Consider the following 26,608-nt stretch of genomic DNA (forward strand, 5'->3'; position numbering starts at 1 on the left):
AGTTTTTTAACGAGAGGATGTTTAACACGTGGTTCATGTAGCTTTCATTTGGACATTTGCTCTGTGGAGTCATTCTTACCACTCACACACTGTAAGTAGTTACGTATATATCTGCGTGTATATTCGTGCAGATGCCAAAATATCAGGTAATTATACAGAAGAAAGTATCACTTGTTTCTTCCAAAATGTGAGAACTTCCATTAGGAGTTAATCTAGCAGCTCTGCTAGTCCAGCCAGTCACAGCGGTCAGATGCTATTGAGTAGAGCCAGAAATACGACTACAGCTTCTCCATGTCAACAACCGTGAGATGTCTCAAGTTGGTTGGGGTTTTGTTCTCCTGAATGAAAGAAGAATGAATTGATACAAAGTTTATTGTTACATCTTCCCAATTTGTGCCATGTGAAATAAGTAAACTAAAGAAGTATTAAAAATTAATAGTGTGATACAGCAAAGAAAGCAATAACTAAGGACAAGATCATTACCACGCTGTACTTGATAGCCATATATATAATGAAAGGACGATACCTAACAGAAGACTCTTGCCACAAACCAAAGCAGTTTTAAACTCAAGTGCTTAAAATACCAAGTCCAGGGTACACTGTTAGTGAACAAGTCAGCTCAGAGGGCTGCCTCAAACTCTCCCAGGTCAGTCTTCCTCTGCTCCATGTAGTTTCTCTCTCTGTTCAAAGACTCCTCGTAAATTCTGGACCCCTTGTAAATTCACGCCTCCCCCGTGCACCACGGTTCTGAATAAGGCTGGTGTCCGAGCACTAAGCTCACAAAGCATTCAACATGGGACATGGGATTAGGTTCACAAGTCTTGAGTCTTTAAAGACATGTGTATGTTCCTGGTGGGTGGTTACCAGAAGCCATATAGGACTGGAAGGAACCGCTGGGATCAGTGCATTCTATTTACAAGCAATCATGAATATGTTGCATTTTGCAGAATTTAAGTGGATCTGAAGTGAAATTGGTGACAGTCCGAAGCTCAGAATCTGGACAGGTTGGGCAAGGGGTGGTGAGTGGATCATCAGTGATCTATTTAAGCAGTCTCTACAGAAAGAGATAATTTAAGATTAAAATAATAAAAAATATGGTGTGTAAAGGTTTTACTAATTTCTAAGTTGCTGGTTATTATTATAAAACCATTGAAAAGTTCATGTGACAGAACACGCTGTCTGGGATTAGATAGGTAAGACATATTACAAAACTCTCCATATGATACTTAATTTTTGAGACTTTGCCATGTAGGCATATGGCTGCAGTGCAGTTGATCTCAAAAGAAGTCACTAGAAGAATTTGCCTCCCCAAGTCCAACTTTGCACAGAAAAATACATTCTCTAATAAACTTCAGAGTTAGCACTAGCAATGTCATAGATGCCAAAAATCTAAAGCCAAGCAAAGAGAAATTTCTTAAGATTTGGAGGGCGGGACTAACCACTGTCCTGATTGTTTTTGGCACTATTGTGCATGCGATGGTTGGTATAATAAAAAATGCTCCGTAGGCTGTGTCCAGAAATAATATCCTGTCAGGTAAGCTGCACCTCTGATTAACCCACAGTAAGAGCAGCTTTGCTGTGCTGGGAGGAAAATGAAGGGATTGCTAGAACTGATTTCTGTTTACCATTAGTTTGACATGACAAAATCTGATAGTTATTCATCTGTTGCCTGCTCTGTTAGTAAATATGATTTCTAAGTAAAACTGACATGTACTGAGTGCTCTGGTTTAAGGAGGACAGTGAACAGATAAAAACAGGCAAGCAGCAGACTGGGATCCCACTGCTTAACACTTTAGGCAGAGAATTTCTGAAGGATTCAGGCTGGAAGAGACTGGGGAGTTTTAGTCCATTTTTCCAAATTATTTCCTTATGGTCTTTTCCTTCAGACTGCCAAGCGAATCTTACATGTTGCATCTATGCAAAGAAATTTCCTCACTAGCAAGCTGGGAGGAAACCTATGGTGATTTTCACAGCATCACAGAATCACTAGGGTTGGAAAGGACCTTCAAGATCATCAAGTCCAACCATTAATCCAGCGCCACCATGTCCCCTAAACCATGTCCTGAAGCACCACATCTACACGTTTTTTTGAACACTTCCAGAGATGGTGACTTCACCACCTCCCTGGCCAGCCTGTTCCAATGCTTGACCACCCTCTCGGTGAAGAAATTTTTCCTAATATCAAGTCTAAACCTCCCCTGGTTGGGAGGTTTAGGGGGGTCTTACCCTGTGGTACCACATACCCTGTGGATACCTGGACTGGCTATTAAAGACTGAGGCAAAGAAGGCATTAAGTACCTCAGCCTTGTCCTCATCCTTGGTGACAGTGTTCCCCACCATATCCAGTAAGGGATGGAGATTCTCCTTGCCTCTCTTTTTGTTGTTAATGTATTTGTAGAAGCATTTTTTGTTATCCTTTACGACTGTGGCCAGACTGAGCTCTAGCTGGGCTTTTGCCTTTCTAATTTTGTCCCTGCTTGACCTAACGAGATCCTTGTACTCTTCGTGAGTTGCCTGCCCCTTCTTCCAGAGATGATAGACTCTCCTCTTTTCCCTGAATCCCAGCAAAATCTCCCTGTTCAGCCAGGCCGGTCGCCTTCCCCACCAGCTCTTCTTACGGCACAATGGGGACCGCCTGCTCCTGCGCCTTCAAGATTTCCTTCTTGAAGACTGTCCAGCCTTTCTGGACCCCTTTGTCCTTCAGGACTGTCTCCCAAGGGACTCTCTCAACCAGTGACCTGAACAGGCCAAAGTCTGCCCTCCAGAAGTCCATGGTAGCGGTTTTGCTGGCCCCGCTCCTTACTTCCCTCACAACTGAGAATGTCATGCTCGCTCAGCCCAAGACGGCCTCCGACCACCACATCTCCCACCAGTCCTTCTCTGTTTGTAAATGGCAGGTCAAGCAAGATACCTCCCCTGGTAATTTATATGACCATACCTCTTACGTAGTAATGATAGCAGATGATTATTTTGAATTGTTATTAATTTGAATAATATTGAATAATATTTAATTATTGTTATGGGTTATTGGGTTTTTTACCCTTTTTTTGCTACAATCATCAGGACTTCATAAAAGGAGGTGCTTTTATGTAAACTTTTTACATTTTTTTAAAAACTAAAATTTTTTAGTTTGCAGTATTAAAAGAGATATCACAAAAATAAACCATTCTGTTTCAAGTCCCATGTTTTGTATAGAATTAATGAGGCATGCTAGTGGAAAAATTAGAAAATGGTGTAAACAGGGTGAGAAAGATTCATCATCTGTGACCAGTTCTACCTCTAAAACAACTGGAAGTCCATAAAAATGACACCTTTCTGCTGGGTGTATTTCTTATGAAATCTGCTTACTCCAAAGGTGGAGATTAAATACCATGGACTAGGCAAGGGATCTCTAATGGAACGCAGAGCTTTTTATTTCCATGGGACTGATTCAGAAACATCTCAGGATATAAGAAATGAGATACGGAGTCGTGGCTTCCAGGTCATGTTGTAAGAATTAGTTAAAAGTAATTTGTCAACTTTTTTTTCACATTGTTCATATATACATATATGTTTATAGAGCTATCTTGTATCCCTCTCTAAGTTGCAGCTTTCCGTGATGAAGACTCCCAGTCTTGTCAAACTGACCTTGCACTGAACTTACTACAGTTCTCTGCATGTTCTTCTGGAAGGAGCAGGGGGTTCATAACTGCAGTAATCCCCACGTGGGAGCACGAGGGGCTTGCGCAAAGGCCGAGTAATCGTTTTTATCTTGAGGTTTTCCTCACTGAGAAGTGAGACGGTGTTCACGTAGAAGCATCCATGGTGATTCTGGTCTCTCTTTGCTATGTGATGGTGGCTAGTACATTGCCTGTTGCTGCATAGGTACAGTAAGGGTTATTTTTCTCCTCATCCTGCTCACATAGGAACATGGACCTTTCTGCTGAGACTAGAAACGATGAAGAAGTGCAACTCAGAGATCTCTTATTCTTCCTCTAACGATTCCTTCCAAGCCAGAGGAATGAGGCATTATGCAGTTTGTGCCCATGCTGCTTGTCTGTGACCAGGAGACTTCAGGCTCACTACACATAGTGAGCCAAATACAGCCCTAATTTAAACAGATACCCATTATTTTGGAAATATTATTATGTTTTTGCTGAATTTGGTCACTGTTGTCTGTTGGGCAAATTTTCTTTAGTCATTAATGAGCTCAGCCATGTCTCTTTTAGGTAAGGAATTTTTATACAAAATATTCTGGGACTTTTGAAGGGAGCCCTGAACATTTGCTGCAATCAGTCCCATCACTGTTCCCTAGTGGAGTCCTCTTTCAGCCCAGGGGCTGGGGTTTCTGTGCTCATTTCCAGTAGTTCAGACAAGTTCCCCTCACGGGTTCATTAGAGGCTTCTAAGGTCATTTAAATTTTACTTATTCATAAAGGGAGAGCTGAGGCATTATCTTGGGTTAAATAAGAATATTCTGAGAAAATACAGGGCCTATCATGCCTTATCTGGCTTGGGTTTTGTTGTTTGCTTCTTATTTGTAGGGAGATATCCCTAGAGACTTCTATTGAGTGTATATCTTTTGGGGTTAAGTCGACACTAACAAAAGCTCATTCAGAGATGCTGATTCTTGAATGGAGTCTCCAGTGACTTTTCTTCATGAATCTTTTTCTGTTCTGACACAAGCTTTCTATGCATTATTAGTCAGTAATATATAGAGAGAATACCTTGAAAAAGTGCAATATCTAAGCAGGCATTAATTAATTATTGAGAATTACCTCCACAAAGTTTAATTCTCTAGAAAATAAACAAGTAAGAAGAAAATCCATGTACGCAACTTGTTCATTGCACAGAAGGAGAAGAGATATTGATGGACCCATCTGGAGTTGTAAGAGACATCAGTACACTTGCCTACACTGGCCCATCCCAAGCACTCTCCAGTCAGTTTGGAATATTTTGGCAACGAAAGTGCAGTACAGATAAAAACTCTCCTAGCGCTTAAGTTCAGATGTAGGTGGAATGATTTCTCATCATTTTTATTAAATTAAAGTCACAGAAAAAACAGTATGCATTGACCTCTTCACAGATGCTGTGTGCATGTACGCAGCGAGTGAGTGGATTCAGTGACGTACCTCCTGACCTTGCCTTCACTGAAGACAGAAAAGATGATGATTTCACATACTCAGCTGTTTGATTTCCTTTCCACTAGCCATAATTAACATTTATTCAAGCAACATTAGGAAGAACATAAATATTTCAAAGCAGCTAATTACAGCATCCAAAACATCCTCCAAGCTGTTCGTTTAATGAGGATGTGCTTTGTTCCTGCAATAGCGTAACATTAATTTCACCAAGCAATTAAACGAAACAAAAACAGACACAACAGAGAAAGATGTATTTTTTCTCCTGTTTACAAGAACGCTCACTCGCATTTCAGTGAGTTCCTTGCATAAAGGTGAGCAACATAAGCTATGTAAACCTCCTATGAACTGAGATTTCAAGCTTGGAGAACTTGCTCAGTCAAAATTTGCACAGATTTCAGTAGAAATATTGTCTTGGTACAAACTCGAATTTGGGCTTAATGCAAATAGACATTTTTGTTAAAAGTTATATTGTTTTTTCTAGTATATCATTAGGAGGATTACAGTTATGCCCAAATCAGTTTACCTTACGCATATAGCAGGAAATGCAAAACTACTCGGATGTTCTTAGTAAAAAGGCATAATCTAAAATGAAATGCAGCTCACGCTGGGTTGGAAGTACTGGAAGACTGTAGCCTGCTAGGATTCAGATAATGTAACTTGGCGTGCAAATAGAACTGCATGTGTAACGGTTACTGCTTTTGCAGATGAGAGATTACAGGGTAATACAAATCCAGGCATAGAGAGAAGTATTAAATGGGTTTTTTTCTGCTAAATGGAAGCTCAGAATTTTTCTACCTGGAAATCTTTCTCATCACCTTCAAAATCTCTTTTAATATGTTTCTGTGCAAGTGGACTCAGCAAAATTTTTTAGTTTGCAGTGTTAAAAGAGATATCACAACAATGCGATTTCTGGGCTAATCAGAACTCTTTCAACTGAAAAGAAAGTTTAATTAAAGATGTATTTTTTTTCACTGTTCTTAAAACACTTTGCATCATTCAACAGGTGTAGAATGTTTACAGGTATTTAACTCTCAAATTATAAAATACTGTATTTTATTTCACAATCTATTAAATATTTAACAAGAAGGTATTAGTTAAAATGCATAACAAATTAAATCCTTCCTCAGGCCAAGGCTCAGGACACTGATTCACGTATTCAAATCAAGATAGACTAGGAAGATACCTTTCAGTGCTGATGACTTTCCATTTATGATAATGTCCTCTAAATAAATGTCTTCTGGTTTTATTAACAGAAACTAGAACAAATTTCAATTTCTTGACATGGATTATTTTAAAACAACTCTTTTAATTGGGTAGATATAAATACAGTAATACATACAAAATACATGCTGCTTTAATTTATGTAATGGTTTCCATTGACACAAGAACTTACTCTGTCCCCAGTCATATCAAGGGAAACTTTGCTACTGAATCTGATAGAGAAGATCCTTCTATTACTTTTGAGAATTTTATAGCATCTTGGCATGCTGCTTGGCAAAGCTTTCAAAATTTTGATGGCCTGTCAAAGTGCTCACAGTGGCAGCACACGATTTGTAGCACATACAACTGATAAGGTTAAGGGCAAAGAGCAGACAGCAATGTACGGTTATAAATCAAAGTTGTCTTTTGTTTCACAGTAACACCTACCGCTCTCATCAGGGAGCTTTACTCCACCCCCCATCACTCACCCCCCATCAAAACCCACTGAAGTGGTCAAAAAGAACTGTTTTGGAAGATAATAATATCTGATATTGTATTGAAATATTGGTATTTCCCGTGAAAGTCAGAAAAAAGCAACCAAGCAAAAAGAGAGGAGTGAATGGGAAAAAAAATGGGAACTTAATCATAAAGCTGGACTAAACTGGGAGATGCTGCCCTGAAACGCTCTCCGTAGCGTCTTAGTGTTGGAGCCGCGCCTCAGCTGGGCAGGGTCTTCCCAGAGGACACGGTGAGGGAGCGGAGTCAGACAGGTGCCTGTGGAGAAAGCCAGACCCTGCTGCTGGCCTGGGCGTGCGGAGCCGGCCAGCCCCAGCCCGAGCATCCTGCCGGGCGTGGGCATCGCGGGCTGGCTCGGCACCCCCAGGCTCGGGTGGCAGGTCTGGTAAGCCGGGGCTCGCTGTGTGTCGGGGGTGGCTGGCCTAAGCTGCCCAGTGTCTTTAGAGATTTGGGGTCTGTGTGCTTTTGAGTATCTTATAATGTAGTTGCCTTGGCTATTTACAGGCGTGAATAACAACTGGGAACAAGGTCTGTAGCTGAGGTAAAATGCCTTGCTAAGCGCTGTACTAGGATTTTAATCCCCAGATATCACCGTGTTACCACGTTCTGTTTCATGGTGTGGCATTTTGTGTGTGTGTATTTAAGGCATGTGGAAAGTCTGGAATCGGTCACACCCCTGCAGAGGGGAGTCCTCCAGAAAAGCCTTCGATCTGCGAGTCCCTGGGCAGATGGGTGCACAAACTCAGAGCCCCGTGTCCCAGCCACTGACGGCCTCTCCCCACGCGCAAGCTCAATGGGTTTTAACTCCCAGGTTCAGCTAGTTGGGGGCAAATCTGCGTGAGATTTCCCCATTTTAAATCACGCCTCTTCTCCCCTCCTCACTGGTATCGGACAGCGTGTGAACGCTCCCCGTTGCCACCACCATGTCATCACTCCGAACCGCAGAGCAGGGCAAGGGAGAGGCAGCGCCTTTTGCACCAGCCTTCACAGCTGCTACCGGAGCGTTTTAAAGGTGCTGCTTAAAACATGGAATTTTCTCACGAAGAGGGTTTGATAAAGGGCCCGCGGCCTGCCCGGACCCTCGCTTTGCTGCCAAGCTGGGGCACTCACCGCCTCAGCAAGGGTTACGCGTGGATCTGCCCCTCGGGGTGGGAGTGGGGCTGAGTCACCAGCTGCCCGGGGAAGGGTGGCCGGTGGGGAAGCGGGCAGGGCGGCTGACGCGCCCTCCCTGAGTCAGGCTGCCGTTCGTCCACGTGTCAGGGGGATTTAAGGAGTTCGGGGAGGGAGCGAGGGCATGCCCAGCACAGCGGCTGGCAGGGCGGCAGCGCGGGGGACGCCGCGGGCATGGGGAACCTCTGCCACCAGCAGCCCCCCGCAGCCCCTCCCCAGCGCTGCCCGAGGAAGGCAGGGGACGGCGGGGCGCTGCCGGGGTCCCCGCTGCTCTTCCTTCTCCTCCTCCTCGCCTCCTCGATGTCTGCTTGCAAAGGTGAGGAGCATCCCCCTCGCAACCCCTTCCCGCACTGCCAGACCTGCAATTCCCTTTTTTTTGGGAGGGGGGGTGACCCCAGCAGCCGGCCAGCCTTGCGAGGGGCCGCAAGGCGCCCGGCGGGGCTGGGAGAGGCGCGGCGGTGCGCAGGCGGCTGCCGCTGCCGGGCACGGTTTCAGGGCTTGGTTTTTGGGGGTGTTTCTCTTGTATCCCGGCAGGATTACCCCGTCCTGGCAAACCTACGCTCCCGCAACTTGGGGAAGTGGCTTTTGTTAGAAGGGATTTAATTTTAAATATAATTTGCTCTGATTTAAAAGCTAAAGAAAAGAGGCGTATCGCAGAGTTGTAGGAAAATTTAGGACCCTCCAGAGGTCACTTAGCCGAACCTAAAGCAATATTTATTGCATGAGGAATCCCTGGAGGTGGGGTTAAGTGGGAAAGGTTAGAGCTGCTTCAGGCGTAGAGCTTCGTTACCTTGATTTAATCTGAAATGTTTTCTTACACCTGCAAGTCGCTATTTCTGTAGCAGGGAGTGTTTGTGAAACGAGCACAGCTAATGGGCTTTTTAACAAAACACACTTTCTACTCTATTCTACTCTATCTGGAGCAGGAAAATAGAATACAATAGATTAACTACTTATACCTTGTGAAGTAACGTCACAAAATAAGTTGTTGTGCAAAGAGTATTTCTGCTTTGTTTGTATTATGTGTGTGTGAGTTACTTTCAGCAGTAAACAACCAGTTTTTGTTCTGATTTGTTGTGGTTTTTTAATATCAAGAATCAAAGAAATCTAAGCACAGTATACTGAATATTCTGTTAAAAATAAATTCTGGAGATGTGGAAGAAGGGAGGGAAGGAAAAGGAGGGCGAGGAAGAGCAATGGCACACAGTATTTTGTCGTTGTAATTACAGAAATGATTGCCAGGAGCTTGTGTGGGGGGAGCAGTGCAGGGAAGAGAAGATTTAAGAAGTGAATCCCAGGTTGAAAAGTGACTGAAACTGTGCAGCTGGCATTCTGCTGCCTTGGAAGAAGTTGAGTCTTTAGAAGTTGGCAGAATTGAAGGATAAAAGAAGAAATATGTCATGGCAAGTGTCAATTCTGTGCAAGGATTTCCTCCTCCATGTTCCTTTTGAAGAGGATTGCTTTCCTCAATAGCACCCTTTTTTTGGTTTGGTTTTTTTTTTTTCTTCCCCCTATAGAAATTTTGTGTATATTACAAGACAACTTACTCTTTCTCTGTGTGTTCCATTGTGTGTAAATGTGTGTGTAAATGAGTGAACTCTATGGGCTGCAGCACTGTTCTGGGTGGGGTGATGGAGGGGCACCGCTCAGTACTGGGGGGCACATAGCCCTACGTGTGAGCACAAAACAGACGGGATTGCACGTGAAGTAAGAGTTTTGTGAATAAATGGCGAAAGGTTAAGGGAACTTAATGAGCTGGTGAAATAATTACACCTCCTTTGTCCAAAAGTTTATGCTCCAGGCAAAAAAAACCCCCACCACCCGCCCCCCCCCCAAACCACCCCAAGCTGTAATATTCAGGCTTTCTTGCCTGCTGCCCTAAGAAAAGCCTGTAAAGACAGGCTACTGGATTTCTTCTGCTCCCCCTGGAAAGCCTTGGGAACCAGGCAATGGCAGAAGTGTTCAGAGGTGGGCAGGCAAAGATTTAATGGGGAAAGTGTGTTGATTTGAAGTGTTGTCCAGTTCCACCCTTTGCAACCAGGATACCAGTCCCAGGCAATACTCCTATTTGAATAAACTAATTTAATATTAGAAAATAAAATAAGAGAAATGTAGCACCTTTAATGTATTTGAAGGTTTTTTTTGAACTGAAATAATCATCCAAAAAGCAGATTATTCATTGGAAAGAAGTCTTGCTATTATGTGAACCTCTCAGAGATTTAAAGAACATGCCACTTCTACATTCTTTTTCGGGGAAAACAAGCATCCAGAATAATCAGCTACCTCAAGCCTGTGCCAGTACCAAAACATATTTTTTAAATCTTACCCTTAATGCCTGAAACTACTGTTGAAATTATTGTTATTAGTGGTACTTATAAAACAAGTGGAGATGATGGGCATTCATACCCTGCTCACTTGGCCATTCTAGCTAAGTCTACCTTCACCTCTTTCTTGTTTTATTTGGTTTGAGTATTTGAAAGAAGTGTGACCACAGGTAATTATAGACTGCCTGGGAGGTTATAAAATCTGTATTAATCTGTGGTCTTTCAGAACGGTATATAAACTGTCAGTTACAGCTCACAGGCAGCGACTTTGGGCAGGGGGATAAATTAGGTGACTTCTCAGGGTTTCCTGCAGCCCTAGGACCATACAGATAAAGCACCACCCTCTCCGGCACCAATCTCTCTCCCAGGTGAGTTACAACACATCCCCACACAGATATGCTTGCGTGGTGTCTGGTGTACTCACAATTCAGTGATGCTCATTTCTATCGTTTACAGAGGCCCTGACAATATGTTGTTATTAGGAAATATAATGCCAGATAAAATAACAACGTGGGAAGGGGGATATTCTGGGTGCTGGGTTGTGAGGGACCCAGAGACAGGGACTTCCAGGTCTCTGGGTGGGCAGAGACGGAGAAAGGAGCTGCCCCCACGCCAGGCACGGCGTCACTGCAGCTTTATGCAATCAGTAACACATTCAGTCCTCTAAGGCACTGAGCTGTTCCCCATCACATACACCAGACAGGGGAAACAAAGCCAGTTACATGTGTACCACCTTCTCAAAAACACCATGTTCATACCACAGGTAGCATCCATATGCAAGTGTACGTTACATGGCACACGTTTAATTGTTGAACTGTAAGACACAACAAAGCAAGAGGTCGGATCCAGATTCTCAACTTGCAACGCATGCGCTGGAGGTGAGCGGAGTTCTCGGAAAGCTGGAGGCTGCAGGCACTGGAGTGTGTTTTCCTGAGCAGGTCGTAGCATTCAAGAGCTGCCCCACAAAGTTTCTTGCCGGCTGCTTATCGCTGAGAACAGACTAATGCCAGCTGACCCCCTGGTGAAAGCTGAGTAACTTCTACACTGCTTATCGCTGGGAGATGTGAGTGTCTGTATCTGCCCCGAGCTCGTGAAGGAGCCTCCTGCTGTGGTGCTAATGAAGAGCAGGCAGAAACTACTGGACAAACCCTACAACACCTGGGGCTACAGACTTCCTTGGGCCACGCAGCTCTCAGACCTTGCAGTTAATAAGTGTGCTAGGTATCATATCGTGGTCAGAGATTTTATTCAAATGGGTTACTTGTAAAAATGGCCTTTGCTGTACAGCGTTGCTAAGCATGGTTTGTGCTTCCAGGTGCACCAATGCCATCCCAAGCACTCGAGACAGGTCAGGATTTGCAGCTGTGGAAAGAGGTAAGTATCACCTGTACACTGCCGTATGCTATACTCCACTCCTTCTGTGTCCATCCTTCCTACAGTCACACCTCGCTCTCCAGAGTTCAGGTGCTTCTTCCAGTCATGCTTCTCCTGTAGCTTTCCTATCCCAACATCAGTGAAGAGGCGAAACATCTCATATTCCAGATTTTCTGAACAGTTGCTCCAGGAGTATGTTGAGGTTGGGCGTTGAGATGTCACTGGGGAAAAAGACTGTCTTGGCTCAATGGAGAAGCTACGTTTGATAGCAGTTGTAATTTAACTGCCTATGACCAGGCAGCCACTGTGCCTGGAAGAAACAATGTCCCGTCAGGTATTGTTATAGTCTGTACATGATATGCAGGAATAGTTTCAGCTCGTTCAGTCTTACCTCTTGCTTCTTCTGTTCTGGACACAGGGCTGGGACACTGTATTTAATCCTACATGAGCCTGTCAATTTACTAGATAAAGGATAATGTACCGTGTCAATTAGCCCCTCTAACATTTTGCTACTGCTCGTTATCATAACTTCCACTCCCGTCTTTGAAATGAACAGTTTTTTCGGCTCTAGGATGTGACACGTGTGTTAACATGGGCTCTTCCCCGCCCTTTTGGAACAGATGGAGCGTCAGGGCATCACACGCAGAGTTTCGCTTGCAACTTGCGTGCCCTGGCATTGCTGTAACCTTCAAATATTCTGTTGACATTTAATTCTGTAGCTTCTGATAATGTTAGAAAGCAAGTGACTCACCAGGGGTACAGATGCAGAGTGTAAATTTCTTCCTATTGAGACCATTACAGGAGACGCTTCCCTTACTGTCGGCTCCCCTTAGCTTATTTTGGAAGTGTTGACTCAAATGCCAACGTATTTCTAGACTGGCACTTGAACAAGCCCTGGAGAAATTTATCGCGTGAGAAAAAGTGTTTTTTGGGGGAAGGTCGGTCCTGATAGCCTTAAGGAGTTAATGAAAATGAGTTATTTACATTCTGGATTAAAAAATGTTATTTTATACATTTCTGCATTTATTGCTAAGATTTGCTAGTTGTAACACAGGATTTGTCCCTATGCCAACTGTAGGCAAAGTTTCCATTGATTTGAATGAACAAAAAAGTATGCATAAGATAATTTGAGATGGAATTTATTATGTAACATAAGTGATATAAAACTTACTGTTATAACAGGAAAAATGCAGGACTGGAGAGGGAGAATTAGATGCATATGTATATACCCTGAATCAACCTGATTACAGAATCATACTAGTTCACCAAAGTTTCTTGGAGTGAAAAGAATCAGTTCTTCCCTGTTTGTTACTTTATTACTGGGTCATTCAGGAAAAGCCCTGCCTCTAAATTAATCCAGTATATTCCAGGAATGACTCTGAGTTTATAAATACGGGAACTCCATAAATAAGTGTTGTGTTCCTTTACTTGTCTCTCGCATCCTTTTGTTTCTTTATGTTATTTCACCAACCCCAAACAACTCACAAGCTCCCACCTTCAGGCCGCATTTCTCAGATAGGAGAGCAAATCACTGAGAATTAAAATTTTATTTCTATTTTCTGAGAAGGAATTAACAGGAACTGTGGCTTTTTCTCAGCCCTTGCTTTGTCCATGCAGGTTTTAGCTGAGAGAGACCTTGCCTTGCACTCTGTCCAACACAAAGCAGTCTCTGGCTTGTCCTGTTACTGAATTATGGTGGTTCTCTAATAGTCACCTCCGGCTACAAAACAAGCAAATAAACCAATAAAAAACAAGGACAAAAACTCCCTCGACAAGAAGACACAGTAAATTTTAAACATAGGCTTCCAAAATGACTTCAGCTTAGTTTACCTCCTTCACTGCTGATTTCTCCATTTATGTTTCCTTACTCTGAAAGTAGCGAAGCTGAATTAATATACCCAGAGACAAACAAACACAAGATAAAGGGAAAAGAGAACGGGGAGGATGTGTTACCAACAAAAACTATTTGAAAGGGGAATTCTGTGAGTTATTAGCTTTCCCACTATCTCTGCTAATGCTTTCTCGTAGATTGTCTCTAGAGAAATGAATCATCTTTGTCTCAAAGTACTCAAATATGCATTGTTTGTTTATTGCTTTTTCATTTAATGTTTTCATTGCTAAAGAGTGCTGTTTAGGGCTTTTTACCTATAATAAAATCATAAGACCCATTATATTTTCTACTCTTTATTTAAAAAGAAACATTTTTAATGCAGTCTATGAGCTAGATGATTGGCAAAACTTTCTGGCATCTAGATAACATTATTAAATATTCAGCGGAAGAAATGGTGCATACCAATGCAGGTTGCTATTGGTACAATTTTAAAGTTACATAATGAAAAGTTAAGCCTCTTTTTTTTTCATTATTATTAAACTGTGCAGCTTCAGTTGGAGTACCAGAGATTTTTTTTTTTTCTTTTCCTTATAGAATACTTTGAGATTTCAGCACTGGTAATATTATTTCCATGAATTTGAATGTCCTTTATTCCATTTCTTCTCCCTGCCTGATTAATAACTCTGCTAAAAATGATTCAGTAGTATGGGATTCTTTCATCTTGGAAAAGAGACAACAGAATGAGGATGTTACGAATTGTCTACACAAAGTCATGAACAGTAGGGAGAGGATGGATAGGAATCACTTATTCATTACTTCTTCCAAGACAAGCTTGTGATAGCACTGAATGGAGATAGCTTTGAAAATACTGATCAAGACAAACAGAAGTGGTATTTCACACAGTGTTTAAGAAACCCTTGTCACAGGACGCTGTGGGTGCTAAAAGGTTCAGAGAGTGAGTGGTCAAATTCACAGCACAGAAATCCACAGAGTTTTTATTACAAAGGACCTATTTCTGACTCAAAATGCTTGCACCACAGATTCCTGACGGTTGGAGAGCATGGGTTTTACTCAACAACTGGTCTTCTCTTAGGCTCTTCCCTGGCTGTCAACATTTGGCCTTTTTTGGGGACAAGATGTAGAGCTAAATGGACATTTGTTTTGACCCAGATGAAATGGGAGCTGAGACTTCTTGGTCTTGGTTTGTAAATTATTTGTTTTGGTTTTGTATCTGTGTGTCACATTCCATTCTGTGCTGACGTGTCTACGTTCATCAACAATGAACTCTTCCACAGTGCTCTTTGAGTTTAGATCCCTTGAAATGTATTTAACACATCTCTTACTAGTACTGTGATTTGGGAACCACCTCCTTTAAACATAATCTTCTAACACTCCTCATTTGCCAAAGGAATCAGTGCAAACCTTGGATACTGGCTGGTTGGTGACTCAACACAAATTGCCTGGCATGCATAAGGTGTGCTGGCACATATAATCACTCAGAGATGTGTATGTCATACACCCGCAGGATGCTGGAATCCAGTTGGAAAAGTTGTGTTTGAGGACTGCTCATAGAATCCCTTGCTTTAGTTTTGTCATTTTTTTTGCAGTTTTGTATAATCCAAAGATATCACAGAAGAGATTTAAGTTCATAGTCCGTACCCCAGATGCTTAAAATCATGATTTAAAATATGACTTAGTCTGAGAAAGTAACAAATAAGAGGCAAATGGGGCAGATAAGAGAATAAAGGACATGGATATGTATGTATTTGTTCAAATCAAGCAAGTATAATTTTCTTTCATATGGTTAAGGGCTTTTTTTCCCCCTTGAATGCAAAATATTTCATGAACATACCTATAAGGATTCCTAAAAGTGGACAAGCTTGCCATGCCTTTAGTTGCACTGAACTGTTTCTGAAAATACACGTATTTCACTTGTTTTTACTAATCTGACTTCTTAAAAAAGGACTGTGTGAACTTTTACAGATAGACGATGCATGTTCTGCCTACCTGTCCACAGATCCTCAGACCCTGGTGAGTCAGACAGAGGTTACTTTTCATTTTGATATTATTTGCTATATGCAGCAGGATTGGAAGTGTGATACCTGCAATCATGTTTTCTTTGCATTAGGCGTCCACTGCGCTGGAAGAACTTTGTTTTTTGGTCATGGGATTTCTCCAGAAACCACAGGTAACACACATGAAAGACTACTTAGCATTTCTGAAGCCTGATCCCTCAGTGTGCCAGTGTCTCCAGTGAATTCTGAGGACCCAGTATCTGAAGCATCATTCAGTGCTGGAAGTAATACTGTCAGTTCTTACTCTGAAATGCTATGTGTCCTAACCTAACACCTATTAAAGTTAATTGTAGAGACTCCAATTTTTGGAAAATAGTCTCCAGGTTGGATACAAGGTTTCAGGTGTTTTAGTGCTCTAGATTAGAAAAACGATGAGCTCTCAATGGAGAAAGAAATTTACTTAGGAGAATCTAGGGATATATAAAGGATATATAGTTATTGACCCTTTATACTGGAGAGTAATCAATGCTCGCTACAGGGTCTGAAAAGAGTAATTACATTGATAAGCAAAGACATGTCAAGGAAGGACAATATTCCAACCCGGTACTGAAAAGTTTATGATGTAATCAAAATTGTCAATTTTTCTTTTTTTTTTAACAAATAAAAGTTTCTCTACTGATTATTATTTCTACAGGTTTTAGATGAAAAAGACAACACCAAAAGGGTAAGATTTCCATGTATGTTTTATGATCACATTAAAATTGTCAAGAAAATCATAACACCCTTGCCCTCTTTTGTAGTAAAACCCCACTTTTAATTTTTTTGAACAGTTCTTATTTCATTATTCTAAGACTCATGACTCAGGCAACTCAGACATCATGGTAAGTGGCAAAGCACCTCCTTGTGAGTACATGTGCGCTTGTACGTAAAACCAAGGTAATGGTCCTTTCTGCAACAGTCTCTCCAACTGTATAGCAAGCTCAGGACTGACAGTTTCATGTTTAAGACATAGATTGTGTTTTAGTAACATGAGAGAGAATTATCAATACTGTCCAGCTGTGCAAAAAACTGACCAATCAATCATGGAATCTCAGCTGCATCTTAATCTTGTCATTACAACATTTAAGTATAAGATCAAATGCTTGTTTCTGGTACTGGAACATAACATATGCAGTGGAATAATGCAAATTTATAGAAGTTTAGAACATGACCGTAAATATTAAGAACTCTTAATGGTTTTTAATTAATTATTAATTAAATTGTATTTGTTTACTTGTGCATGTCATAAATATGTATCAGGCAAAATAGTATTTAAGTCTCATTCAGACTTTGGATGATGTTTCAAATGAAAAATATTATTTTAAAAATAGCCTAGTATTGTTGCTATAAAAATATTCTCATAAACCAACAAAGAAACTGCATGTTATCCATTCTTGCTTTTAAAGTGCAGCCATAATCTGTTCTTTCTGTGCATCTATGTTGTTTTTCTGTGCAGCACAGGATTTTGAGAAAGTTAAACAGATTCGTGTTTTCTCATTTCTTAACAATCATTCTTATATGATAATGTCCATTTTTGCCTTGTTCTTTACAATTCTTCAGAAATATGTGGTATATTTCCTAGAAAGTGATATTGCTGATACTGTGGCCAGTGTTTTCATGATAGAGCTGCTCTGGAGGTTTTAGTGGCACAGTGAAATGAGCTGCTGTTCCTGCTTAAGAGGTTGCTGCATCCGCCTTTGTCCCCATCCTGAATACCTTTGCCCCGGCCTGCCCCCAGGGATTACTGTTTTCTCACTTCTTCTGGTTTAACTGTTCTGTGGACTGTTTTCTAGCCCAGTTTTCAGAGATACTAACTTAGGTGAGCTCCATCATTCTTTGGCTTTATTAACCTCTCTCTACTGACTGCAAGACAGAGCCCAGGTGTCCAGCTGGGTTGCCTTCTAACTGCTCCACTCACATCAGACTCTACTTTTTTAGATATTACGACACCACATTGCCTACCTTAGTAGACAGTGCAAAATTGGCGCCGAATAGGCAAGTTCATTCCACCTACTAAGTACATTATCACTTTGGTAACTCTAGTTATTCCATATATTATATTTCTCTTTGTTGTATTACTTTGGTAAGAAGTATTGCATCAAAAATGCATTATTTTTTTAAATTATGTTTACATGAGTTGAAGGTTTAAGTTGGTTGATGGAACATGGGTTTTTCTACTTTATTTCTCACTATGAACCACAAGCCCACATGGCTGTGTTTTGCCACTTACACTGCACACAATGCCAGTGTCCTTAGCCAGGCTGTCTGCAAGCGTAAAGTCTTGTTGAACACAAGGAATTTCAGGATTGGAGCTTATCTCTTAGGCAGAGTGACCGGTGCCACGGTTGCAAATTTCAGTTGAGAATGGATGCCTCCTGCAAATTGTTTTCTAGCAAAAAAAAAAAAAAAAAAAAAAAAAAATCTTGCTGTGATTTAAGTTACTTCGAAGTAAAATGCACTTTTCAGTACAACAGAGATTGAAGCTGCTAACTTCCATAGCAGATAATTGTAGTAAGGGTAGCATGTGGAAATGTTTTCTGTACCACTCACAGAGGTTGATCAAAGTCTGAATAATTGCAATTGCCTGGGCAAGAAGCCTGTAAACAGTTCTGAGCTGTCAATGAGTAAAGGAGAGGACGCATAGCTTTTCCCTCCATTGCTGCCTGAGTCACATTCATAGTGTAAATGTAAGTGTTGGTACCTGCTATCAAGTCAGAGTGTTCAAAAAATAAGTTTCTCAACTAACATCTTTAGTCCTTTTTTGGTGCGTGTTTGGTCCATAAGCCAATACCGCGGGAAGAGACCTTTTTTGCATCATGAAGTCCAAATTTCATTGTTGCTCATGTGTCTGTGTTCGTGTCCTCTCAGTCGTCTGTCCTGCACCCTTTGCTGCAACTCGTTCCCCAGCTCAATGAGAGAAGACTGAAGAGATACAAAGTGGACGTATGTAAACTTAAACTCTGCATGCATGCATGCGTGAATCACACCTTGTGATTCAGTAGCTCTTCTAAAAATGTCCTCGTAGACCTTTCTGCTCATAACAACTTTTATTTTCAAGATTTAATATCACACTAGTGTATTTCATTAGAAATATGAGGGTTTTTTCTATACTTAGATTAGCGAAAAATAATCCTGCTGATATTTAACATTTAAAACCAAAAAACGCTGAATTAATATACGCATAACACAGAACAATGGTAGAGCCTATGTATTTATTCTTTTATAAAAAGAAAAATACTTTCAAATTTATCTGTACCTTTCTATTGCAGTTAAATTATATTTTCTAGCGGGGTTCTTTTTTTCCCCTGTCCGGGATTCAAACCATATCTACTCCTTCAATGTATATTATTTATGACTTATAACACTAAGAATTTCCAAGGAATTCATAGGCAATTTTACTGTTTAACTTAAGGTGCAGATAAGTTCTCTGTGGAATTAATTTCCCATAGAAAAGTAGTGTGTTTTGGAACAAAAATCTCACATCAAGAGAAATAGCCCCACTGTTTCCAAAATATCGTAACATTTGGGTGTATTTCCTGCAAAAACAATTACAAATTTAAAAAATCAAAAAGCAGATGGATACTAATGTCCATCTCCTTCACGGAGCTATGGAGAGAAGAGAAAAATGCAGGCTAATATATAAGAATCTTTCTCTAGGAGAGTACTGAAGATTCCTGTATAATAAAGTATACCAAAATCTAGGACACAGCTTCTTCCTGTTTTACGATGACTTCTTAGATTAATTGATACGATTCCTTATATTCACTGATACGCAAGTTAAAATGGGTATACATAGATGGTATTTAGAACTCGGACAGTGGCATCCCCACAAGTAGGACTCTTCCTTTATTAATCCAGATAAAAGCTGTGTTGTTAATTCCCACATTTTCAATGAACTCTTAATCCTATGATTATGTATGTCAGCTTTCATCTGGCCGTGGTTGGGGTTGGTAATATTATCTACCCCTATCTTCGGATCACTGTATAATCTCAGCTGTATGCCCTGAATCACTAGGAACAGGATGGAAAGCACAACAGAAAACATTACCGTGTCACTATTTAAATCCCATCTCAATATTATACACACGTATTAAAGTACAGGCAAAGAGGTAACAACCAAGAGAAGGCATCACAGAAGTCTATGCAATTGTGACTTGCATGGGGAAGGGAAAAAGGGAATGATTCCTTACTGAGCAATGAGGAGACTGTTTTTAACTCTATGCTTATTTTTCCTACGCTTCTACTGCATTGTAAATGTGGAGGAACTATGTAAAAACTAATGGCACATTTTTCTTAGCCAGTGACAGAACATGGCCACAGATAAGAACGTAAAGAGTTGGTACATCTACTCATGGACTAAAATTGTTGTGAAAATTTTAATCCATTACACATCTGAAAGGAAAATACAGGGAAAAAATTTACCTTCTGTGGTGACGTTGACATGAACTGTATTTATGCTATTGGACCTATACACAGGCAAAGAATATTCTTGGAATTGTTCTTTGTGCTTTTAAATGAACATATATGTCAAATAAGACAAAGAATGGGAAGGAAAGCACAACTGCAAGAACACAAAATTGCTGTAAGTGGAAAAAACCCGACTTTTAAATCCAATATAGTCCTTTGCTAGAATACTTTAGCATCCTGAATTTACTTCCACTGAGGTTGATGCCATAATTAGTGGAAATAGAATACATTAATTACCAAACAATAACTTCAAATTCATAGCATATTTGGCATATTCCAACATATTTCAGCCTCCCTGTGGCAGTTTTATTTTTAGTGGGCTCAAAAAAGAAACTATAAGGTTATTTTGCCAAGTAGTAATAATATCAAATGTTACAAAGTCTATCAGTCAGATCATGTGTCTTTCTATATATATTTAAAGAGAGTCGTAATACATATAACAGCTCACAAATGAAATTTAATAAATTGCTTCTGTTTAAGAGCTGTGAAGCCATCATGTGACATAAAATTTAGACTTTTTTTAACGTCGAAGTCCATACTGTACAAATCCTTAGGAAAAAATTAAAAAGTATCCTAGCTATCTGATATAAAGTGCAAACATACAATGATATAAAAAGTCAATTTTAAAGATAGTGTTTGGAAATATTTCTTCCAAAGGAAATTAAAAAAAAAAAAAACAGACAAAAAATTCTATAGTGTTTGGGAATGAGCCCAGAGCAGGCAGATATAACTTTGTGGCAAAAGGCAAACATTTTATCAAGTGTCTTTTTGTAAGGTACCTTATTTTTATCAGATTTTAAAAATGGAAATGAATGGATGATGATGAGTATTATGTGTTTCCATAGTCATCTTTTTAAGTAGCTAATTTTTAAAAGATCTGTCTCCTATTATTTGTATTATCATACTCTTAACGAGTGGTACATGCAAATAGCAACAGTTAGAATTCCAACCATTCTGCACTGTGATAAGTAGTAGTCTTTAATCTGCAGTTGTGATGTTATGCATTGTGAAGTAACGACATGGCCAACGCATACAGAATATAGCCATTTTAAAATATTCATATAAATCTAAGGAAACAATGAAAACAGCTCTAAATTTAATTGCATTTTATAGAAAGAAACTTTTTTTATTTCCTGTTCTCAATTCCTGCTGTGAATACCAGTCACCTTGTTAAAGGTGTTATTTACTCCTGTACAGTGCATAAACACCAGACATTTACAAAGTACTAGCATCTTCTGGAATCAATTTCCTTTGCAGACTCTTTTGGTTTTGGTATTTTTGCATGCACCCTATTTATTTTCACGTCATAATAAATCTTTGGAATTCACTCATATTATGCTTATCTTATTTGTTTATATGGCAGATTTCAGTGTATTTTAGTGTAAGCATTTAAAATCCTCTCTAAATATTATTCCTGAGGGCCATACCAGTTTATAAGAAAATTAAGAAAACACTGAAATAACCTGCCATCAGTAATAAAGGTACTGCAATTATTCCCTGAATGTGTGAAAGGTATAAATCTATTTTACCAAGAGACTCTACCAGATGGGCTGATGGGGAAATGGCAAAGGTAAACTTTAAAGCCAGCAGAGGATCAGAGCAACCCTGCCTAAGATATGCAGAGGAGGTCCAATGCCCCATGGAGCAGGAAGCCCCCCTGCTCCTGTGGGCTGCCCACCTTTGGGTGGACTATCTGACTGGTGTCAGAGAAGGTGCTTCAGGAAGGGTTAGCTTGCTGCTCATTCTTCTCCCCCTGCCCAAATACTGGAAAGAAAGCCAGAACGTGCTGTAAACAAACACACCCACCTCTCTCCCCAACCAGACAAGGAACTGAAAAGGTAGATGGGTGAAGGAGGTAACATGCTCTATTAAGTCTACTTTTTTCTTCCCTGTTTGGACTGGCACCAGATTTTGTCATGAATTTGATCCCTCTTGAGCGCCATCTTGGCTGATATAATATGTTCTTAGAAGAATCAAGAGCACTTTGTTGGCAAGTCAATCTAAGAGATTGAACAAGATAATTTTTAGAGGAGAGGCATTAAACTCTAAACAAACACACTTTTTCATGAATACATACATTTCGGTATACAAATACATACATGCAGGTTTGTGAATATACATGCTTGTGCACTACAGCATGCGTTAGTTATTTTGTAACATCTCCAAACACTTGGAAGTTTAGAAGGCACGTTACAGTGAAGACAGATTTTGGCTTCAGTTGTTTTCTAATACCAACCTTCTGACATGAAACCAAACAAGGGAACTGTCATCATCTTTAAGAAGTGTCTGGCTGTAAGCAGAGAATGACATAATGACATAAATCAAAATTCTATATTAGTAATTGTACTCTTGATTCCTTTTATGATCTAGATCAGTTTCCTTAACTTAAAACACTACCTGTTTTGTTTCTGGTTCTATTTTTGTTGACACTTTGAATAGAAAAAGTAGAAAAATAATGAAATATAAATATCACAAGACACCCTGATGGCAAGGTACAAGACTCCATTAACGGACATCTTTTTAGACTTTTTAAGTATAAAAAACTATAGTATTGAATGGATTATGGATCTGAGATGAGTTATTTCAAACCAGGTAATGCTACAATGAGGTGAACAATATAAATAAAAATCATCCCGATGTTTTACATACAGCAACAAAACTGGGTATCATGGTATACTTGAAGAACTGAAGTAAAAATGACAAGCAAGACTCACAAATGATGTGTAGCTTAAACCCTACTTCCTTTGAAAGCTTCCCTTCATTGAAGCTAGTCCTGTGTTTGGAAATTATGGGAGCCATCCCATTTTAAACAGTTGATACAGCATTAGAATAGAGCATGAAGTGATGTCTTTCTGTGACAAGTCAGGTTATGATCATTACCCAAGAGATCACATGACCCCAGGTTTTGATTGGAAAACCCCATCATTTTTAAATAAATTCCATTTAAATTTTATGTTCTGGTAAGCACGAGATTTGAACTACTTTGTTTTTCAATTGGCCTGTCTCCCTACCTGCAGGACAGACACCTCACTCATATATCTAATATTAACAAAAGCAATGAAAATACTGTGATTAAGCTTATGTGTTGTCTAATCATGAGGGACTCGTTAAAGCAATTGGATACCTCATGCTTTGTACTTGTTACATTTAAATGGAATTTCTGTTTTCTTCATCATTCGTTCCCCCTGCCTTGCTGTATGGAGCAGTAGAGAGTTGTTTCTCAGTGTGTGCAGCATGGGCAGGATAGAATATCATAAGCACTGGTCTTTTCTCTGGGAGTTAACCTGAGAGGGGCGATCATGATACACCTCTGGCAACAGTCTGTGATCTCATTCCTGGGAGGAGCCCAAGTATTTCTGATATTGAAGCTTTGCTTTGTTGTGCTTCTGTGAGGTGCAAAGATCAACTCTGTTTTGTCTGTAGAGACTCGGCTATCATGAAGACACTCTGGTTGGGTCTGGGTAATGAAACCTGGAAAGTCAAAGGCAAAGGCTGCTCATCATTACTAGTACCATTCTAAAGCAGTCTGAACTGCGTCAAAGCTTGAGGTGGAATTTGGCCCTCATTCATATGTTTTCTGCTATTTCTACATGACAACATGAACTTCTTGTTACTGACATGGAGAAAAATACATAAAGCATGCCTTAAGGGGCAAGACTGTATAGTAGGACTGAAGAAATACTTCTAATATGTATGTAAACAACCTCTCTATATGTATTAATTCACAAGAGTAGATATGATTTAAAATACTTTTTTTCAGGAAGAACTTCAAGGACCTGGAGGGATTCAAAGCAGAGGCTACTTTTTCTACAGGGTATGGCTTGTTTGACTTTTTTTCTTTTTGTTTCATGACAAGAGTTACAAAACAGAAAGTAGAGAGACCAGTGAATTACAGTAAGAATTACTGTGACTGAGGATACTTTTTTCAGTAAGAGCATCCCACTATGTAGGACTACTCAAGATCTGCTCCAGCCATTTTCTTGGATTAAAATAAAGGCATAGTAGGAAGTTCTTGTACATCTCTTAATGTTTGTGTATCCATGATACCATGCTATGCCTTAATAAGTCATTGGTTATTATGTATATAATTCTCAGAGAAAGTTTTTGAAAATATGGCATCTTGGACAATCCTTTTAAAGCATTGCTCAACATGGTGCATTTGCATGTGGTATAAATACAACGGCATGCTTACAGCCTGTATCAAAACAGCTACTGGGCCTGACCATCCTGTTTTCCTTGTATTCTGGCCAGTAGGGTTAGAAACCAGATACAGAAATTCTCATAAGAATGAAACTACTCCATTCATCTTTAATGCAATAGAGCCTTTTTACTCCATTTTACAAAATGAGTGAGTTAAAGATGGCAAGTCAGACTTAATAATTAACTCCCTCAATTTTGGTTAATATTTTTTTTCTATTTAAATAAGAAAGTGGGTAACAGCTTTAAATAAGAAAATGTCTAACAGCTTTAAATAAGAAAGTGGCTGTGGCTAGACTTGATGATCCGAATGGTCTTTTCCAACCGAAATTATTCCATGATTCTAATGGAAAGACAGCAAATTTGTACAGTTACATTTCTTATGTATCAGGCTTTGATCTTTAGAGTTCTAACAACAGACCAAAGTTAAGGGCAATATTAACATCAGTGCATTCATGATGCCAAAGTAAAAAGCAAATCCCTATTAAGTGCAATAAGAAATTTTCTATCAGCTTTAGTAGAAATTGTATCAAGTCCCTCAGTAGTGCAAAATATTTCTGAAAATGACCAAGTGAAAAGAGAAAAACTCTTTGCCTATGTTAAAGAACACAGTCTAAAAGTAAAAACATTGAGAGTGACTTATATATTTGTTTGTTAATGTCACGAACGAGTGGTAGGGCTGCTTAAAGACTTATCACCAAAGATATCAGAAAGTGAATGATTTTAATATAGATTTGTAAAACATACAACTTAACAGAATTTGTTGGCAAGGTTCACTCTATTACTCACTTAACATGAAAAGGTGTACAAAGAGAAAGCAAGTTACAATTAGAATGGAATGATTTGCTTGTGGATCAAATTTGTTTAATGTGTCTTATATGTATATTGAGGAGAGAAAGTAGGGGAGACCCTCCTGTGAGTCATGAGGTTCAGAGTGGACCAAAATCCACCTGTAGTCCCAGACTTGGTCAGTGGTTTATGACTAAGGTTAGGTAAGGAAAGTAAAGGAATGCTCTCCCATTGAGTCACGAGGTTCAGAGTGGACCCCCTTGCTTTCTAGACTCCTTCTCAGGGAGGAGTCTAGGTGTGGCTGAATCCACTCCTAGTCCCAGACTTGGTCAATGGTTTATAACTAAAGGAATAGGGTGTCGGGGATTCTGGTGTAGTGCCTGGTGTAACTTTAAAAGACAGCAAACAAACTCACTAACACTGTTAAGATAAATCACAATATCAAATCATGTGTAACTTAGTAATATAATTAACCTAAAACTTACTAAGATTAATGATATTGAGACAAATCACAGTATTAAATCACAGCAACATACTAAGATCAGACACTTAAAGAGATATAAAGAAAAGAGATAAATATGTACAAAAGTATCTTCAAATGCCCCCCTCAAATTCTCTGGAATACTCCTATCGAATGCTTTTCATCGCTCAATGGGTGATCAGCTGAGCCTCTGAGTTGATCACAAACTTGAGGGTTCATGGGCTCTGAGAGGTGTCCCACTCAGAGGGAGATGCTGGTCACAGCCTGCTGCGGTCCAGGAGAGATCAAATGGTCTCGCTTGGGACCACTGTTTATAGGACTTGGAGATGATAGACTTTAGGCATCAGTGTATTTCCATCCTTGCCACAAATCATTTGCTGGCAATTGCTAGAATTCTTGACATCCCAGTGAAGCTGGTACTCATCCACCTGAATCCCGGCTAGATAAGACGTGCTCCAAGGCTGTCTGGGGATGGTGAGTTATTCTCATCTACAGAAGAGCACTTTCTACAGTCAAGGGGCCCTTAACCACCAAACTCTCTGCTCCAAGGCCAAGGCTTATCGAGCTGGGGGGGGGGATGCACCACCACAGTTAATTGCAATAAACATTCATAATGCAATAATAACAATAATCTGAAAGCACATTTTAAGAAAATGCAAAAAGAATGAGGGATAATGGTCTCTCTGACTTCTTGTGGCTTTTTCCCCCTTATAAAATCATACAAGATGGGCATGATTAATTCTTCAATCTATATGTAGTAAAAGTCACTGTATAATTCTCCTCCAGAGGTGAATATACATTAAACAATAACTGGGCTCAGGTTTATCTTTCATGATCATGTTGACAAAGCTGAGAAGTTAACTGATTTCTATACATACCAAGTTGAGCGGGGCTTTGTTACTGAAACCATTCGGTTTTGTAGAATGCTTATTGAATATTTGTCTTTCAGCCACGCAATGGAAGGAGATCAGTGGATTTTCGCTAAGGAGGTATTTATTTAATACATTTAATCACAATCTACAATAAATGAGTTTATTTTTATACAAATAGGCCACAATATTTATGCTGAGATGTAGTCTCAGA

The 26,608-nt window shown here is 39.9% G+C and overlaps 1 protein-coding gene across 1 annotated transcript; it reads left to right on the forward strand.

Annotated features, from left to right (window-relative positions):
* Positions 1-8,182: 8,182 nt before the first annotated feature.
* NMU (neuromedin U) lies at positions 8,183-26,510 on the forward strand (the record flags this gene model as incomplete). The annotated part of the gene is made up of 9 exons (XM_081999376.1): positions 8,183-8,324; positions 11,648-11,706; positions 15,521-15,568; positions 15,666-15,725; positions 16,247-16,276; positions 16,383-16,433; positions 18,460-18,534; positions 23,819-23,872; positions 26,475-26,510. 9 exons carry the CDS (start codon positions 8,183-8,185, stop codon positions 26,508-26,510), a joined length of 555 nt encoding a protein of 184 aa, XP_081855502.1.
* Positions 26,511-26,608: the final 98 nt, after the last annotated feature.

This window comes from Phaethon aethereus (genome assembly GCF_964289735.1).
Source record: "Phaethon aethereus genome assembly, chromosome: 4".
Taxonomy (NCBI): domain Eukaryota; kingdom Metazoa; phylum Chordata; class Aves; order Phaethontiformes; family Phaethontidae; genus Phaethon; species Phaethon aethereus.